Source organism: Pleuronectes platessa, chromosome 2, assembly GCF_947347685.1.
Source record: "Pleuronectes platessa chromosome 2, fPlePla1.1, whole genome shotgun sequence".
Classification (NCBI taxonomy): Eukaryota; Metazoa; Chordata; class Actinopteri; order Pleuronectiformes; family Pleuronectidae; genus Pleuronectes; species Pleuronectes platessa.
In genome coordinates this window covers 10,256,408-10,276,497 of record NC_070627.1, presented here as the reverse complement: position 1 = coordinate 10,276,497, position 20,090 = coordinate 10,256,408, and the positions used below count along the sequence as shown (strand labels likewise).

General features: G+C 39.3%; 2 protein-coding genes across 3 annotated transcripts; both read left to right on the top strand.

The window, feature by feature from the left end:
- The first annotated feature begins 1,532 nt into the window (after window positions 1-1,532).
- Window positions 1,533-14,245, top strand: LOC128425005 (protein shisa-5). Of its 2 annotated transcripts, none has more exons than XM_053411492.1 (6): window positions 1,533-1,872; window positions 3,237-3,481; window positions 5,139-5,292; window positions 6,427-6,569; window positions 10,512-10,793; window positions 12,205-14,245. In XM_053411492.1, the coding sequence occupies exons 2-6, from the start codon at window positions 3,415-3,417 to the stop codon at window positions 12,378-12,380; spliced, it is 822 nt and encodes a 273-aa protein (XP_053267467.1). In that variant the 5' UTR covers window positions 1,533-1,872; window positions 3,237-3,414; the 3' UTR covers window positions 12,381-14,245. The 2 variants fall into 2 exon arrangements, with proteins under 2 accessions (XP_053267467.1, XP_053267458.1); XM_053411483.1 differs by having other exon boundaries at window positions 3,234-3,481.
- Window positions 14,246-15,017: 772 nt separating this feature from the next.
- On the top strand, window positions 15,018-19,451 carry LOC128458205 (protein shisa-5). The gene is made up of 4 exons (XM_053442951.1): window positions 15,018-15,412; window positions 16,314-16,459; window positions 16,792-16,941; window positions 17,485-19,451. Coding segments are annotated over exons 1-4 (447 nt in total). The 5' UTR covers window positions 15,018-15,410; the 3' UTR covers window positions 17,634-19,451.
- The last annotated feature ends 639 nt before the right edge of the window (window positions 19,452-20,090 follow it).

Here is a 20,090-nt window from a genome sequence, read left to right as displayed (position 1 = left end):
TAATTGGACTGCACCATGTCTCTTGCCATCATGGGGAAGGACATTATTGCCTTATCTCTATTTGTAATTGTTAAATCTTTAATTATTGCTTGATATTTATATTTAATTCATTTTCCTTAGTTAATATTATATGGTCTAATACGGGGATTTTATGTTGTGGCGGTAGTTTGTTTTCAACGTTAGCATGTCTATGTGTATCCCCCTCTTTGTTTTGATTGGCTTGACCAGCCACCATATATGTTCCCATCGCTCAGTCGAGGGGGGCTTTTTGTGTTGTTGTGATGCTATCAACTGGTCGCCAGCTGCTGCTTGAGGATAATTTGCCTTTTTACCGGTTGTGAGATTTTCTTTTTACTTCTTGTTAATGGAAACTGAATTAAAAAAAACACCTTTTCGTTCAAAGAAACTCTGTGGCTCTCTGGTCTTCCTGCTCGGTCCCACAGTGCTGTAGAAACCATTTTAAAATGAGCATTTCTGACGGCGTGAACATACTCGAAAAAACTCATCCAACTTCATGGGCACGTCAGGCTTTAATGAATACTTAAATCATTAAATGATAAAATTCATATATTTATTTCATACATATATCAAAGAAACACTCGTGCATGAAATAACACAGAAAATGAATACGAATACATGTTGGGCACTAGAAGGGTAGTGATACAACAAATATTTGTATTCAAAAAGTAACAAAGGGAACATTTTCAATAAAGATTTTTGATGATCAAAAACAAGTTAATTGGGGGATAACAAATAAAGAATGATGACATTTTGAGCTTGGTCACCTTTGACCAATGTTGTGTATCGAATGGTTAAAGCTGAAAGAATAACACTTGTTTGTGACTTACTATTTAACTCCACCCATGCATCATATAAAACAAGTAAAGGATAAGCAAATAATTCCTTTTCATCAGTTTGCTTCAATGTCAAAGTGTCAGTGATCATGACCTCAAATTAATCTTTGATGTCTTAGCCTTATGCAGAAGTGAAAGATGTATACGATCTAAAGAGAAACAAGAGTGTTTTTGAGCTGAACAGATCTATGAGTCTGTAGGTAAAGATAGTGATATTATCACCCACTGCCAAAAAGAGGTAAGCCTCGTTTTACAACTTCAATTCGATATACAAAACATTTTCACCGTGTCTACTCTTGATGGCTTGGATGCAATGCGTGTATATGTGTGGTTCAGTGCCGCGGCTGCAGCCCCTGTCTCTCTGGGTCTGTTAAAGGAGTCTTGTATGTTTTTAACTTCACCTCCAAGTTACGTCCTTTGCATTGTCTTCTGCTGCCCCCTATCGATCTGTTTAGGCAATTGCACAATTGGCCTCTGTAATCTGGACGCCCTGTGGCAGGTTGTATTTTGTTGAAATTCACCGGAATAGTTCAGTCGGACTGAAAACGGTTTACTTGTGTGACAGTCGGAATGGAGAGTTTGAATGGTAATTATCACTAATCAAGATACAGATAAATCCAGCATACTATATACATGCATCCTTTAATACACTATAGGGGAAACCTGTAAATCTCATGTAGGCTAGTGGACTTTTTTAGCTTTTTGGAAATGTTCAGAGGGGGAATTTGTGGATTTCCTTGATGCCACTTCAGAGTCTTCAGAGTTGCTAATAATTGTGAAATTGTGTGACGACAATGTGAATCCTTTTCGAATTGTGCAAGAACAAAAAGCCTGCTATGACATCCAAATAAACCGGTGACTGTGCAAAACTATACCCGACGCAACCGGTGAAAGGATTCAGGACATGAAAAGTCTGAACAAGTTTCTTAAGCGGTCTTAGGTGGAACTACTGATGTGTTCTTTGGCAATATACTGAGCTTCAAATTCAACTGATGGCTGTGGCGACAGTGTAAGCGCGGTAGGTGAAGTTCTCTATGAGTATATTTGTGAATAGGTGAATGTGACTTCTACTGTAAAGTGCATTGTGTGGTTGATAAGACTGGAGAAGTGCTATTTATCATCTACCGAAAAAATCCGGAACAAGCTGTGAGCCTCATCATAACTGTCGTCTGACAACAAACACCTCACATGCACGCACGGCGGTTAGAAAAACAAAGAGGAGAGAAACTCAAATTACAATTTACATATGTGACTTCACAGTTCAAGGAGTCATCAGTCACCAGTTGCTGTTTAAATGTGTACGAGCTCATATACATACTTAAAGTCATCTATCAGGCAAACATCTTTGTGTTTTGGACTGTTGGTCAGGTAAATTAGGTAAATTAAAGCAGACATTTAAAGAGATGTCACTTGTGGACAAGGTTGGATAACTGCTGAGAAAACTTAGTAACTGCTCTCAGGCCTTAAATCATTGAAGGGTCTGTAGGCACCAGGTTAACTATGTGGAAAATAGTTTGGAGTGAAAAGCACATAATGAATCTTAAAGTGGCAGCCACATTATTACCTTCAGGCCAGTTCTTCTACTAAAGCACTGACTTAAAATGTGAGTTAAAAGTTTGTATTATTCTTGTGCTCACATATTTAGTTTCTTTGACTAAACAATTACTTTTTATCCACTTTTTAACTACAAACTAGTAACTTATGCATATATAAAGTGTGGAAAATGGACTCAACTAAGTACTAGACAAAATACAAGGAGACATGACTACAATAGAAACAAAAACAAACACAAAGAGACGCTTACGTGATGTAACCTTTTATGTAATCAGCCTGCAAGGTTTTTTAAGTTGTCATCCAAAAAGCTTTCTCACAGTAAGGCATGTCGTTTTCTTTTTCCCTTAACCCAACCTAAAATCAGCAGAAAACTCAAAATACAAATGAAAAAAAATCTGAAAAGAATAAATTAACACTGTAAATAATAAGTAAAGATGGATTTGAAGTTCCATCAACACTCACCAGAAGCAGACTTCAACAACCTCACAAAGCATTGAACTACAGCCAGGTTCACCACTTTTCAAATTACCAAGTCATTTTTTAATGATATCAAATTTATAGATGGATATCTATAAATGCAAATATAGCATTAAAAGACCCTGATTTATTTCATTTTTCTGAAAGACTGAACAATATGTAAACCTTATTTCCAAATCATCCATAAAAGGCTGTACAACTTTGAGTATCTTTAATTTCTACAGGATATTGATATGATCTCTACGTTGATTGTACAACACCCCTTGGCTTGTTTGTGAATATGTCCCCTGCTTCTTGTTGTATACAACCTCGTGTCTACATTCTTGTTCTATTCTTTTATTTTAAAAGAAGAAAGAAAAGAAAAAGAGAAGCCATTTCCAGGAAGAGGGCGGGACTCTGTCGGAGTGACTCACCCCCTTGTATAGACGATCTTTTGCGTCAGCAGCTCATTGGAACATAGCTCCTCCTCTCTGCTCTCCGCGGAGACTCCCACCTCGGCGCCTGGATCCGGGAATCTTGAAGAGAAGCCATGGCGTCAGGCCTGTGCGGTGCTGTTGTGCTCGTCCTCTGGGCCGTTCTGGCCCCCAATGTGTTCGGTAAGTGCGATTTGTGGACATGTAAAACTGCAAATGCTCGTCATTTCGTCGCCGCTGCTTCGGGAAGTCGGGCTTTGTGCGGTTTTTGTAACGCTCGGGGGTTCAGACGCACCTTATTTAGAATCGGGGCGATGTCAGTGACGTTAGCTCCAGAGCTGTCCGGGAAAAGTTAACGTAGATATAATGGTTGTTTATTTTAAATACTAGTTTATCAACTAATAAACAACCTAGCCCCGCTCCATGTGTTAAGACTCGAAGGTTAACAATGAAAAAGACAACAGGTTTAACCCGATACCAGTCAGCCAGCTAGCTGTCAGTGTGGCTGCTGGTTCAAATGGTCGAGTCCCTTTTCATCACTGGAGTCTGATCAGTGAAATAATGATGTGTTCAAACTTCAATCATTCAATTATTACAGATCCCAGAACATCAGCTTTATTTGTCGTGCCTTATTCTAACCACAAAGGGATTCAAAGTGCTTTACATCAAACATGAAGACATCACGGCCCATTGTGAGAGCAACGATACAAAGAAAATGGTCCATTAAAAAAAATAATGTCAAAAGAGTTAAATAGAGAATAAACCAAATCAAATGGGAAACAAAAGAGTGAAGATAACACTGCATTTAACAGGAATATAATACAAACCGCCTATAAAGTCTGAAGCAGCCATGAAGTAAACCCTGCCCTTATGAAAGGTATAATGTTTAATATTTAAAAGCACCACAAAGTAAAAACCTCCAGCTGAATCAACACCGGTAACCAAGCTCCATGAAGGTAGCATAATTATAGGTTTTTAGCTTGTTGTGCTTAATGCAATTGTAATTTAGTGTAAACAGGGTGAACAAAGGATGGATGCATGCTGTAATGATCGTGAGGGGAATACAGAAAGAGAACGTCTGTGTGTAGCGCGATGCGGGTCAACAGCACTGAGGACTACATCCTCTAAAATATCCACTATGTTTAATTGACGCGTCTCTAAAACAGTTGCAACAAAATCTTTCAAATGTTTAGTTACAAGGGGAACATCAACTTGACAGGGAATACAGAAGAAATAACAAATAAAAAATAGCATCCAGAACAGGGTTAAAAACAAATTTGAAGAAAAGTAACAGACACACAAATACATACTTGTGTACACATCCTTGTGACAAATCCTTTTAACCCTGTCTATCCCGGCATGGATGTGACGATCGCTATCATTGTTGTATGGCCTGGCTCAGGTTAAACCCGAATGTAAAACAAATACAACAAGAGAATGAATGCCATGAATATACCTTTTTTTTATTATTTAGTTTTGTGGTCAAAACTGAATGATAATTATACATCTAGCAATACACAACAGTTACTTCCTTTGCATGGCTGTTAGAGTGCAGCCAAAGTTAATAAAAACAAAAGACCTTTTAATAGTATCAAACAGTTCCTCTTCACCGCTTGAAATAAAGAACTTGCCGGTGAAGGTACAGTGCAGATGTTGTTTTTGAACAGAGAAGAAGAGGTGATTTTGGGGAACAGAAAATTGCATTTTAATTGAGGAGAAATTTATAAACTTTGACGTGGTATTGGATCTAAACATATATTTGTGTATTCGCTGACCCGGTGTTTTTGGCTTTTACGTTACGGAGGCTAACCTTTCTCTTTTTTCTTCTATTCTGTTACAGCCAGGGACGAGGACTGTTTGTACTACAGAGATATACACCAAGTTGAACACTCTAGCCAAACGTGCTACCTTGGGTTTTGCTGTGGTTCCTGCTACAACAGATATTGTTGTAGCAATACTTTCGATTACCTTTCTGAGGACAAACAAGAAGACTGGTATTGTATTTTATTCTCTCCTTGGTGATGAACTGTCTTTGTGTGCTCTCTCTGTTCCTGTGTGATCATAAGAGAGATGTGTTGTTGCAACCCATGATGCAAAGTTTAAGCACTTAAAAAACAGGAAGTAGCGTCTTCCTGTGCACGACCACCAGCATGAAGTTGTGGCGAACCAGCTAAATGTAGCTCTAGCAGTCTTTAAAATGCCTGCTTCACACTAGAGGAATTTCAAATCTTAAGTGATTTTGTAAATTACTGGAAACCACGAACATCGAGGATTCCTGTAGATAGATAGATAGATAGATAGATAGATAGATGGATGGATACTTTATTAATCCCGTGGGAAATTTAGATCATCCAGTAGCTTATACACTTAAGCACATCACTGACATACATACATAAATCACATACGGAGATCATATATACAGATACAGGAATGGAATGCAATGATGTGATTGTGTCAGTGTCCAGTAGGAAAGTGTTCTTGTGCTGCTGGAGTGGATAGTGCAATAAAATATATATATATATATATAAAAAGAGACGCAGGATTCCAGCGACTTGGGTAAAAAACAAACCGTGTCGTCAGGTAGTGGGTTTGTTTGTGTAATGTCTTGCGTGAACGTTAGGACATATTAAACAAGCCCTCAAACTGTTGCCTCATTTCCATAAGTTTGTCATCCTTGTCTACACTACACCTGGCACAGCCTTATTTATGCCTTAGGCCACCATGTTTTGGTTCTAAACACCAGGACGTGAGCGCAACAGCTGTTTGGTGGCGCTTCACAGTCAGCTCGCTCTATTGGCTATTGTGGGTTTCAGCTCGCTCGCCCTCGCTGTCCCTTTCAAACTACACGAGTCTCCCTGGTTTCAAGTCCTAAATATAAAAAATGTTTCGAAATCAGGGAAGCCCCCGATTCAGTAGATGACATTAAGATTGTGTCTCTCTAGTCAGGAAAGCTGAAGTGCCAGGACGATTATTCTCTAGTGTGCAGCAGCAGGCCTAGCTGACGGGGGGGGGAGTGCTAGATTGTGTAGCTTATATCCAGGATGTAGGCTTGACATTATTCAGCATCTTCTCTACTAATCTTCAATGTTTTTGTGATTCATTTTGCTGTATTTCTTCTTCTTTTTAAGTGATATCCAGTCGGATAGGGAATATTCTTCACCGTTCCACATGATCATCGGGATTGTCAGCCTCGTCGTCGTGGTGCTCATCGTCATCTGCTGCTGTGTCTGTCCCTGCTGCTGCCTGTACAAAATGTGCCGCAAGCCACGACGTAAGTAGCCTGTCACCAACAATTCATCCTGACTGTTGGTAGTTCCTCGGCCTAAAGTTAGATTTTCAACAACGGGTTTGCATTGACATGAATTCAACATATTGTAGCGAATGGATAAATTGAGGCAGAAGACCTTATCTTTCAGTCAGCAATGCACACATTCAGCTACACACAGTAGCTCTCTCAAGCTGGGCACCGGTTCACAGCCCCTTTCATGCAAATACGACAGCACAGGCACTAGCCAATCAGATCGCGTTTATGCTCACGTCTAAAGAGTGCGAAGCTCAAAAATAAAAGATGGCGGACCCAACTCTGTAGATGGTCGTATTTGTAACTAAAAGTTGTTTGTTTGACTTTTTTTTGCTTAGATTTTTAAAAATGTACAGAGAAATAGACACTGTACAATGTAAAAAAAACATTACTGTAACTGAAAAATAAGTCTGAGAGGAGGGTATTCTCCAGGGTAGTATTGAATGCACAATAACAGGGTAGCAATGTTTATACATGGCACTAGGCCCAGAATAATATAAACACTATTTTATGCAATTTATATAGTAGGGGGTCCCTGCTCCATCTCGCCATCAGTTTGGGGGACCTTGGCCTGAAAAACGTTGAAGACCCCAGGTATAGGTCATAAACCCTGCTTCCTCCATGTCAGTGGATGGGACATGAACCAAACTTACAAGTAAAAGTACATATAATCATTTCTTAAAGATTAAGAAACATTTGTCTGCTTCTCAAATGCAAATGTTTCTCTGTGAAATAAATGACCATTTAAAAAAGACCTTAGTCCAAAGTGTGAGACCACTTTCACTTTCACTTGAATGTTGAAGTTGTTTGAGCATTGACCATGTGACTGAAAGTCTAGAGTCAGTGACAAACATCCATGTGACAAAACCTTAACGATGACATTAACAGGCAGTTAATACTCACTAACCCACAGCAGAGATACAACAGAAATACATTGACAGCTTGTAGACATGCGCTGCTACTGCAGCAGCGGCATGTTGCTACACATGTGCTGGTTTCTTGCACACTAGCAACAAACAGTATTTTTTTAGTGGCTGTCTGGGTGTCGAGAGCTTCTCAACCTACATGCAGTGTCAGATTGGGTTTCTCTCCTCCATTTAAAAGAAGGAGTCAGACTCTTGGTTTCCAGTGTGTTGGAGTATTTGTCTCTTTTTAAAAGGGGAACATGAGGGAACTCATTTGAGGTTTGTCGGCCCACCCACCACATGACTTGTATTACTGCAGTAACTAGGTCTGACTAACAATACAGGCTTTGGGTTCGCAGAGAACGAACTAATCTAATGTTCCTTAAATCACAACTATATGAGCCACTGGGAAAAATTAAAAATATGTTTTTCACTCAAGTCAAAGACTGAAGATCCGTCTGTGTAGTTCTACTAAATAGTTTTAGATTTGGATTTAGATCAAACTTGACGATTTTTTGCTGTTGTGATATGAGAGGGTTTTAAAAAGTATTGTTTTTATCCATATCTTTGTTAGAGTTAACACATTCCATGAGAAATACATCAGCATCTGTGTCTTCAGAGCCAGGGTGTTATTTCTTTCTGTAGCTGCTTTCAGGCATGCGCTCAACATTTTCCTGAACTTTTCCAAGAAGCTCTATATGAGACCGCAAATGTCCAGGTCAGTTCTCTGGACATTTTCCGCTATTCTCTCCTGCCATGTGAGAACACGGCAGGAAAATGTCTGGAAAAACCTCCCAGCGAGCGAGTGGTTGTGTTGTTGACGTTTCTGATGCCGGATGGACATGTGATGTGCTGTAAACAAAAACGTGTGACTTCCACAGTGGAATTAATACGTCATTCCCAGCCTCCTTCATGTTGTAACCAGGCTTCACCCCTCCTCTGAATTTCCGGACATTTTCCTGTTGTTGTGATGCATCTAACGGGAACAATCTCCTGCTGCATTCTTCATACGTGGAAGACAAAGTCCGGGAAAATGTATAGAAAATCGGTTCTTGAGTCCTTGTCTGAAAACGGCCTGCGATTAATCACATAATTTAGGAACGACATGTTTCTTCATGGCGGTGAACTTGGCCACTGTAGTTTACTGCATATCGAGTTAATCCCACATACTGCCTGTAACTCACTGTACTCATTAGTGCACCAAACTTCACACACACACACTCTGTTTTTATCTTCCGGCCTCAGCGTTTTGGTCTCGTTCTCATGTGAGTGGGTCGTTATCTGAACCGACATTATGGTTTAACTTCTGCTGCTGTTGGCTGTGACCACTCCTGCTTTTGAGCAACCTGCATGTTCCCACAAGAAGTATTATTTTAAATTTTTTAGGCAAGACGTCCGAATCAAACTAGTCAACCTACCCCATCATTAAGTGTGACTTGGGAAAAAGCTTTAAATTACTCCCTCGAGGTTTGTAACGAAGCCTCCTTCTTACTTTCATCTTCTTTTTGTCTCTGTCCATCAAATCTCTTTCATACTGAAGAGTATGACATATCAAGAAAGACATACATGAACTTTTACATAGATGTATCGTAAACAGAGAGATTTCCTCGTATAAGAGCCCAAGTACTAATTTACAAGTCAGACCAAAAAGTTTCAAAACCCTTATTTTAAGCCGATGAAGGGTGAGATTCTCACTTGGAGTTTTACATTTGTGTGATGATTTTGTGAGAAATATGAATAAAGAGACTCCTCATTTTTATGAGCTGTCAGTGACCGGTGGTCTCTATCCACTGCTCTTTCCAGAGAGCTGTTTTTTGTCTCTTCAGTTATTCAATTAGATATCATTTGTTTTTCCCCTCTGACCCTCTTCTCAAAATTCCCCACACTGGAGGGAAAAGCACTTGAACCATGTGTGTATTTGTGTTGGCTCTCTCTCATGTGAACTCCTGTTAATAATACACACACTCTTGCACGTCCTGTCAGTTTGCTCCTTCAGCCAGCTTGTTCACATTGTGCCATGCAGACACTTCGCTTGCTACACAAGCAAGTATGCGGATTCCCTGAATCGGGCTGATGCATGTTGGGATCACATCTAGGAATGTGAGAGCTCCACCTCGTTTGACTCATAATTTCCATGACAACTGCAGCGGGGGGAAACTTCCCACGTCATTTACAGGAAGTGGTCGTACTGACTCCCACTCTGTCTCTCTCTTCTGGTTTGGTTGTGGATTTATATGCATGTGTATGACTCCAGTAACATGCTTTCCCTGACTGGTGGTACAAAACAGAAAAAAAAACACTCTTTGTGAAATTTGGACAGTTTGCACCTCACACACACACTTCCTCTTGCAGATACAGTTCAGATTACTGCATAAACGTTGAGATCAATTTTGGAGTATAAATTAAAATGAAACTGTAAAAATGTGGTATAATTTTAGTGATGGTTACATTAATAGGACAGTCAATTTTTTGGAAGTCTTGTGGACTTCATACAGGTCTTAAGATTCAAAAATGCAATCCCTTGAATTTAAGGCCTTTGTCATCGCTGCAGATAATAAAACGCTGTTATAAAACTACAAACACCCCGGTCAGAACTGATCTCAGTTCACTCATTGGGGCTGTGGGAAAGACTATGGATATCTGTCTCTTCCTGTATTTTGCAAGATAATTTGGTGTTTCGGGGGCTATTCTCTACTAAGTTAATTCTGGGACGGATATTCCTTCATATATTTTACTTGACATAGGCCTTAAATTGAACTCATTAGGGTCTTAAAAAAAAGTCTTAAAGTGTAATATAATTGGTTAAGTTAATGCGGAAGTCGTCTGAACTAAGTCCCAGTGTATCTTAACGGATAACAAGATGAGTTCTCTGTGTGAAACCTGAATTTCTCTTTGTAATATTGTAACACTTCGTACTTGCCGTGGTCAACCTAGTTACATACTTTAGCAGACAGTGTGGTGTCTATATGTGATATATATATATCTGCTGCTTTGTCTTTACTTACAGCTGTGGTAGCTACCACCACCCACACAACAGTGATCACCAGCACTCCTCAGAATTACCCTCAGCAGCCGACTGCATCTCCCGGCCATCCTCAGTCCTACCAGGGGGCCCAGTACCAGCCCTACCAGCCTGTACCAGTGCAGCCTGGATATGGCGCCCAGCCCATGCCCCAGGGGTATGGAGCTCAGCCCATGTCCCAGGGGTATGGAGCTCAGCCCATGCCCCCAGTAACATACCAGGGACAGCCGTTCACACCAGGGCCACCTCCAACATATCAGGAAGCCAGTGAGTGTGCATTTTATTTTCATGACTATAGTTATAATGTGACCGGTATGATTGTGACAATAGCCTGTTGTCCTGGTAAAGACGCCTTCCTGTTTACACATAAGCTAAAACAACGATGATGATTATGCATTGATTAGATTCAAACAACAGCAAAAGTGAAAAGTTTTAAACTTTCCTTCAATAAATAAAAACTAAATGATGATGCTAAAGATTGATGAATGGACAAATTAACTGATATTTAATATTATAGACTTTAATGCAAAGTCTCATTCAACCTTTTTGCAGCAGAGTTGAATTGTACATTGCATCTTTTGGAGGATGACATTTACATTTAATCCCACTGGAAATGAGACAGTAATACATACATTTGTTCATTTGTTGGCAGTAGATGTGATTGTAACATAAGTGCAACCCCTGTTTTTTATAAGTAGTTTAATAAGTATAAATTCATTTGTTTCGTGATAAATTTCATCCAATCTAGATTCATCATCCTCTAGGTTGTGTTTCTAGAAATTTCCTCCAATCTAGATAAAGCTACTCAATATTTTAGCTGCTCACCCTAAGCTAAAAGCAGAGAGTTATCTGTGTTTTAGCGGTGAGATGAGTGGGATGGTGTGTGTGAAACATAACAGTCTGATATTAACCGTAATCAGTGTCTCTAAAATGAGAGAAACTACATGAAGGTGACAACTGAAGCTTTAGAAAACTTAGACAACCAAAAAATTCACTAATAAAAAAGACTACCATGGAGATTTGTTGATTTCAATTAGATTAATTATATATATTTGATTTGATTAAAATTGGTTAAAGCTTATTTGCCTTTTTGTGAAATGACAACAACTAAATTTAAATTAGAACGGCCTCTGAACTTGGGCTCCACCTACAGTATGAATGAGGACCTACTTCTCAACTCTTTTAGAGGTTGCCACATCTTGGATTTCCTGATGTTGCAAATGAAAAATGAAACTCATGTTCCTCATTTAAGACAATTTTTTTTCTTATGATCGCTGACTGTGCGCTTGAACCGATTTAAGACGGCAGTTTTTTTCAAAACAGGGGGAATGGACAGAAAACAGGCTTTTAGTTTTAGGATTAAGATTCTAATTACACAGATTTGATGATTGTGTAGTGTTATAGTAACTCACTGCATGCTATAGAAAAGCAGTCTTTAACCCAAGGTAAGGTCACATTACGTTGAGCACAGTCTGCAATTTTGTTTCTTAAATAGCTGCATTCAGGAAGCAGAGGTGGAATAACTGCTGATGGTTTACAGTTAGTCATGTCTGGATTTTGTAAAATAGGAACATGATACATTTATGGTGACTTTTCTTGGCAAAACTGAGCTTGTGGTTACTCTGTAAGCATTTTCAACCTTTTCATCCTCATGCTGTGTTTTCCTTTTTCTCTGCAGCCGGTCCTCCCTACCCTCCCAGCCAGATGCCTTACAGCCAGGCTGCGTTCTCCCCCAGCCAGCCAGGCTACCCTCTACAGCCTCCTGCCAAGCCGGAGCCCAATGCCCCGCCTCACACAGACTTCCTTACCCAGCCTGCATACAACCCAGAATATATGGCACCCCGAACTGGATAATGGACCACAGTGCTACACTCTCAGCCACTTTAAACATGCTGCAGCATTCAGGAACTTTGCATAATTTGAAATGTGCGATCTAAATCAAGATGACAGTTGTCCCAGGAGGGTCTTCATCCATGTGTTAATATGGGAGCCTGTCGTTGTAGAGGTGCTGTAGAAGAGTATCCAGGTGAAAATGTTGACACGTCTTGCCTCATATTGCATCGACTTGATATAGAAGTGGTGAGATTACTTTTGTTTTTATATTTCTCAATGGCGCCAATTTAGTCATCTCGGTGAATTAAACATAAAACCACTGAGTCTGATTTGTAAACTAAAAAAGTATATGAAGTGCTTTGTCATTCTTCCAGCCTTCTGAACAGGTCTCAACATCTCCCTCCTAGTCCTTGTCTGTGACGTGCACCAGCCGAACCTGCTCGACCTCTTTAATCCAACACCCTCAGTGCCGTCACATTCAAATTTGGGAGAAGAAGTTTTGGTGTCTGTTGCCATGACCTCACTGCAGACCGACAAATTGCTTTAAGCCTTTCTTTTCTCATTCTCCTTTCTCTGGTGTTATGCTTCATACGTGTTGGTACACAATACTGACCGGCAAAATGTAGAAAGGAATCATGTCATCGTCAATTACCGATATTCAGAGGTTCAGGGTTGTCGTTTAACTGCTTAGCAAAAGGGAAGATTCAACATACAAAGATAAGCCTTGCTCACAAGAAAGGTCAACTTTACATTGAACTTGTATGTGTTTATTTGTTTCAAGTTAGTTTAAATCACTTTAAATTGCTTATTTTACTGCCGTGCATGTCTAACTGAGCTAAAATGCAGCTGCAGTTTTTTTTTCTCAAACAACCAAACATTCATAAAAGCTCGTCTGCGAATTCAACAACTGTGCCTTCTTAGCCTTATTACCTTACTAACAGACCTTATTAATCTCGTATAGAACACGTTACAGTCAAATTTTCTATTTATTCTCGAGTGTTTGGTTCTGTTTTTCTAATATTGTTCTGTTACTCGTACTTAACTGTCCGCATAAAGGCTCAGATTAAAAAAACATACAATATTTTGCAGTGTGTCATGTTCAGCGTGAACTTTACTGTCCTGAAACCGTTCAGCTCTTTTAGTTACAACCCAAACTGCTCTGGTTCTTTTCTTATACAGTATTCAGTTATTGACCACGTCACGTCCGTTTTTAAGTTGTTTTCTTACCATTTCTTTTATTTTGGTTGCACCAATGTTGCAGTGGGGATTTTACAGTAATTTTTTTTTATTGTTTAGATTAAAACACTTTTTGTTTGTGTTTTTGCAGTCAAGTCCCCCTGTCCTGCTTTCTGTCCACTGAAATGACTTGAATATAGTTTTAACAAAAGTGACCTTTTTTTCTTGTGAGAAGTCGCAGCTCATGTGACAGACCAGATGCCTGACTGTTCAACTTTTTGATTGTGGTCAAAGAAAGTAGTAGAATTACATTATATGTTCGTATTATCTTCAGAATGTCATATCTATGCTGGGGTTTATTTTACCAGACCGGACATCAGCTAATGACAGGGGTCTAATATCGTGACATATCCAAAGTAGTTTATTTGTGAAGAGTGTGCATGTTCCCTGTATCGACCAATCGCCTGTATCGTGGATTCGCCTTGTGTGTCAAATCTGCCCGTGAACTTCGTCCTTTGGCCAGTGTTGATTCTTCAAGGTGACTCTCTTGTTTTTGTGAATTGTAGCCATTCTTGTTCCCTCTGTTTCCCATTGAAGAATAATTGCCGTTGATGCTACTTTGAGAATATATGTGCAACTTTTGTTTTGTAAAAAAAAACAAAAAAACACTGCTTTTCCTGCAGAGTTCAATAAAATATATTTTCAGCTTCCCCCAATTTTAATCATTGAATGTTCAGCTATTTGTCTCAAGTATAAACACTACACATAACAAACAACATAATCTGAATTGACAGATGTGTTCTGATAAAAGAAAAACCTGAAGCAATAGACAGAAATGAGGGAATGAATCACTCTCACAGCAGAGCCAGGTTGTTCTTCTATGTAGTTTAAGATTGATTAATTAGTTGATACATGTAAATACTGTATTGATCCAGAAGGACATTTAGGATTCCAGCAGCTTTTAGGACGGTTACAAAGAAATGCAACATACACATAAACATAAAACAATATATATATTATCTTAAAGATGTAAAATATATACCAACATAAAGAAACAAATAAAAACAAATATACAAATGTAAAAATTGAAACAAAAATGCATACACTGTATAAATAAAAAATATAAACATGAATATGAATATATATAAAAACAAAGCAACCATACAGTACTTTGTAATTGAATTTATAACTAAAGGGACCATGATGAATTCATTATTTTAATCAATTAAGAAATGTAACCAAGAGGCTTTTCTTTTGCAAGAGCAGAGCTGGTCAACTGAACAGGTTCAAATATTGAATATATGAAGAATAAAGCTGATACATAGGATTTAGTGCATGAATTAGAGGTGGGTGGGTGATGCAGACAAGGAATTTGGGTGGACTTACTTCACCCTATTGCTCAATTTTACAGGAAACGAAACTGAAATGTCAAAATGCTACACCTACCCCTGAGCTGAGTTTCCACTGGTTGCTTTCTGGTTGCTGGTTGCTTTCAGTTTAAAAGTCTTCAGATCATTTTATTAAGTTCTGAAATAAAGAAAACAAAAATCAAGAGGGTTAGGTTTAGGCCGGTTGTATCTATAACCACCTACATGCATTTATTGCAGCAATGGGTGTTGGAACCAACTCTCCAGCGTGTGTCTTTCACATGAACTGAGGAATGTTGTTGGGTCACTTGATACAGGTTGGCACCGGCAGTCGGGCTGAATGGTTGTCTCAGTGTAGTCAGAGTCGTTTCCTTATCCTAATACACCTTATATCTGAGGCTCCTGTCTTTATGGGGGGAGTTCTCTTTTGGTATCTATTCAACAGGTATTAGGACACACTCTGTCTGTTTTATCAAAAGTCACCGAGGGAAAAGGATCCAGTGAAGCAATGTGAGTTCATAATCTGCACTTTTGTGATTTCATATTTTAAATCACATGAGGACCATTAGCACTTGTTTTGAGCTTGTATTGACATGTACTGTATGTGAATGAAAGTTGTGGAGCTGTACTGTAACTCTGTGACCTCTCAGCAATGTGGCTTGTGGTACTGTTGTGTAGACTGTAACACAAGACACTGCTGCAGTGGACTAGTAAGCACCCGCCTAACTCGTAAAAAACAAGAATAACGTGATCGAAGGTGTGTTCCGGTTTTAAATCTGTGTCTCTTCTTGGCTAAACAATTTTAAAAGTTCACAGAATATGTTTTCCTATCAGTTCACCGCCTGCTGCGTATTAACCCTTTCATGCATGAATAATGACAGCCTTTTTGAGATGCTTGTACTCAATTGAAGAAACAAACCAATGAATCACTGTAGTAGCTATTTGGACACGGAGGGTTTCTACCATAAAACTAAGCAATGAGGCTTGTGGTGCTGCTGTAGACACTTCCACACAAGATACTGCTGCAGATCAAAATCTACTCCAAATCTCAAATCAATACTTGTACAAAAATGTACAAATACACGACTCCTTGGTTGTTAATTGAGGTGACAAATGTTTTTTTACCTTTGAGGGTCTCCTAGCAAAGGTAAAAGACGGATATTCAGGAGTGACCAGGCATCTCTGGCTGCCTGTCTGCCATCTTGGTTTGAATTTAAAGAACCAATGGTTGGAAGTGTATAGGACGATGCACATGCGTCCAGTGTAGTGACTAACGTGCAACTATGCCATCAAAACCCCGGCACATGCAATAAAATATCTTGTAGTGACCTCCATGCGTGAGAGGGTTGAAAGAAGATCAAATTCATTCAGTAACATTTCTGAATGTCTCTCCCCCCCCCCCTCCCCCCAGGTATCCAGATGGTTTTAACGCTGTTGCAATCCTTGGAGTCATCTTTGGATCTCTTTTTTGCTTTGTCCTGCTTTTCGTTCTGATCATCTGCTGCGCGTGTCCTTGCTGCTTGATTTACAAAAGCTGTCACAAGAGACATAACCAAGGTAGGACAACTTTCTTTGTTGAAGTTTACTCTGTGCCGGCAACTACACTTTAAACACAGTATAATGTCCTCCTCCACATTAGTGGATTGGATATGGAGATGTTAAATTCATTTCACTCAAAGATGGTTACTGTGATTTTGTTAGTTCTGACCACAGTATTGTGTGTTCAAGGGTTATTTAAAAAAATTGGTTTATGACGTGTATTGGCAGGAGACTCCGTAAGATGGTAGCATTCGTATTTTATTTTGGCTTTATTTCTGGATAGTGATATATAATTACATTGTATCTCAGTCTACCCAGATGTCGAACCTAATCTATGACTTCACTTTTAGTTGTGACGACCACCACCCAAGTAGTCAACGTACCCATGCAGCCGCACCCCCCTCATCCATCCTACCCAGGATACCAGCCTGTGCCTGGCCTGGGTGGATATGGAGGCCTGCCCGGACCCACAGCACCACCACATTCATACATGGAAGCAGGTGAGTGCTGTTTGATTCACATGAAGGAGTCAGTGTTGGTGTTGCATACCACGCACTAAGTTATAAAGGCCTGGTGATATGGTTTATCTTTGTAGTGTCGACACACACACACACACACACACACACACACACACGCACACGCACACGCACGCACACACACACACACACACACACACACACACACACACACGCACACACACACCAAACCAGAAATCAACTAACATCTACTGCCTGTGTAACTAAAGCCTGATATATCAATTATATCATCATAATACTAATATGTATTCATCTGCTTCTTAAAATAGTCGCAACTTCACTATTTAATGCTGATAGAGTAATATTTTCTAAAAGAACTACAGTGCCCAGGTGTTTGAGGCAATCTTTAAACTCATTTATAGATTTATATACAATAGCAAAAAAAAAAGAATAACAACACCCTGCTCCGTTCATGATTTTTTATTATCATGATTGTTACAGAACAAAACAATTCATTCATTTTTAGCAGGCTAACTATAAACTAAATATGTATTTCTGCCTTTTTAGCTCATCCACCTTACTCTCCAGTTCAATTTCCTCCGGGCCAGCCCATGAACTCGTTTCCACCTCCTGGACAGTATTATCCACCACCGCCACCATATTCAGACGACAGGGAACATCCACCCTACAACCCCTCATTTGGCCCAAAGGCCTGAACTGCAGCATCTTTCTCATGGGACTGAGTGAGTGGATGTGTGTAGTAAAGCTGCTTTGTTCGATGTCACATTCATGTTAGAAATATTATATTGGGGAAAAGTACAATTTTATAACTTAGCTACCAGAAATCATTGCTGCGTATTGCTGATGTTTTTTTTGTATGTGTACACCTATTATACTTATTTAGAGTATATTTGTTCAGCAGTTTCCCATTTTAAGATATGATCATGTATATATGTTTGTGTTGAATGTATAAAAAAAAGGAAAGATCAGACACACATTTCAAATCGGTGAGAGCACAACCATCAAGGCCAATTATACTGATAATTATTATTCATCAGTACAACTCAGATTCCATCATTAATATTCATAATGCCCTGAAGTCTAGATTCTCTCAGTTGAACTAGGAGTCCACTTCACCTTTTTTTTTATTGAACTCAAACTGCCACTAGAGGTCGCCACCACCCCACTTCTGTATAGAGACGGGTAAACGTTAAGCTGTTGCTACACAGGGTTGTGGTTTCAAATGCTAATAAATAAACCTGACAAAAAACATTTGTTTAATTTTCTCGCAAAGATCCCGGATTAAAATCCCAGGTGCCTTCATCTTGACCAACCGATGAACCGGGTAACATGGTTCACTGTTTCAAGTTCAGAGGAATAATTATCGAGGCTCACACACTCCCACCTTGAAACTTCCAGTTTGATGTCTACAACAGAATAACACAGTGTAATCATCTGATGCCTTTAATTGCTTTAAAATGATGCATTTTTAGCAGAATGCTGCAGCACTTACACTGGATGAATCTGCAGCACAACAAAAGAAAGCCACACTCCAACAACACTCTCTGTGTTGTGTAACTTAAAGCATCTCCAGAGATCATTAAGTACAAGCTCTTGCCTATTCGGCCCAAGTACGTAGAATGGATTATTAAAACAAACTTTTTATCCTGTCGTCCTGAATCCATTTTCAGTTGTGATATTGTACATTAAGGAGCAGTTGCACCTATAATAATATGAGGTTGATCATGACACTGGTGATTATGGCTCGTTCCTGGTATCGTAATCACATGACGTTTTAGTTCATTTAAAATAACTGCACAACAGTTTTCTGAAAGTTCTGGTCTCTTTCATAAAGATACTGGTGATGTACAAAATGAACAAATAGGCCTTTCTTCACAGTGGACATTTTTTTTCACGAGGAACAATGACCTTCTTCTGCCAACATGCACAGTACCGGAAAAAGTACTGAGAGTAAACATTCGTAACTACTTTATATACATTAATTATGTAATTGAGCATTAGGGAAGCTGCAGTTCAATAATAAAGTTAACAGTTTTACTCTAATGGCAGCCTGGGAGAATAATGAACAAATATATAAGTGTGAGAATGAGGTGTTTCCATTTATTCTCTTTCAAATCGAATACATTGCAGTTTTCCTCTTTTCTTAAACATTTTAATAATTACTTAAATTCTTCTTCCCTTTAAATCTCCAATTGTAATTCAAGTTTTCTCTCTTGTTTTCATCCTGTGTTCAAGTACCTGTTTCCAATGAACAGTTTTATGTTATCTCACCACACCAAAAGTACATTGTAAATCACAGGCTGTATCATAAAGGGTTGTCAACACAGTGATCACAACTGCAAATGCATTATCAGAACTATCTATAGAAGCTTTGCAGTTTTGCTCATGGAATTCTTTTTTTTGTGTTTGTGTCACTCCGTAAAAAACGATTGTATTTTCGAGCAGTGCATCAAAGCAGTGGAGAAACTCTGCAATCTATTAGCCTACTTATAATAAATAATCTTATAATGAAATCAGTGTTTGTTGTATGATCCATAATGTTCTATAGTTCTACCAACCTACTCTATGAAAAAGCTACATTGGGATCATGTGCGGTTAAAGAGTCAGAGTGGCCATGCTCGCATTTAATTCCATAATAACCCCGGCCCCTCCTTCTTAATGCATCCCGCACCATATCCATTAATCAATACAGTAATTGTGCTGACTGCGGCTATTTCAGTCATCGACGTGACTGGGCTCCTAACGGGAAAAATGACCCCCCCCCCCCCCAACATGTGCTGCTGCCGCCCGCCTGTCGTCTAAAATAAGCTCTCTCCTTGAAGTGTGGCTCAAACTGCTAATGAGCTCTACGGTGTAGAGATGTCCGAGTCATGGCCAGCGTGGCACAAAAATCTTTACATCCCATCATTGTTGTTTACTTCCTGTATTTAGATCCCTTTCTTCCTCTCTCCTCCTCCATCTCCTCCTCTATCTCTCCTCCTTGTCCTCTGTCTCAAGGCGATATTTTTCTGGCCTCCAGCCCGAGGAGCCATTACGATATTTTCAGCATTTTCTCGACATCCCACGCCATTCCACTCCTTTTATTCTTGTTCCACTGCGGTATTTACAGAATATCTCACATCCGGGCACACAGACAATGGACAAGGAGCACA

Excerpts from the sequence above, each read along its gene's own strand:
- LOC128425005 (XM_053411492.1), top strand. The coding sequence starts at position 3,415 with ATGGCGTCAGGCCTGTGCGGTGCTGTTGTGCTCGTCCTCTGGGCCGTT. Across the intron at positions 3,482-5,138 it reads TCTGGCCCCCAATGTGTTCG|CCAGGGACGAGGACTGTTTG; the intron begins GTAAGTGCGATT and ends ATTCTGTTACAG. Across the intron at positions 6,570-10,511 it reads AATGTGCCGCAAGCCACGAC|CTGTGGTAGCTACCACCACC; the intron begins GTAAGTAGCCTG and ends CTTTACTTACAG.
- LOC128458205 (XM_053442951.1), top strand. Across the intron at positions 16,460-16,791 it reads TCACAAGAGACATAACCAAG|TTGTGACGACCACCACCCAA; the intron begins GTAGGACAACTT and ends CTTCACTTTTAG. Across the intron at positions 16,942-17,484 it reads ACATTCATACATGGAAGCAG|CTCATCCACCTTACTCTCCA; the intron begins GTGAGTGCTGTT and ends CTGCCTTTTTAG.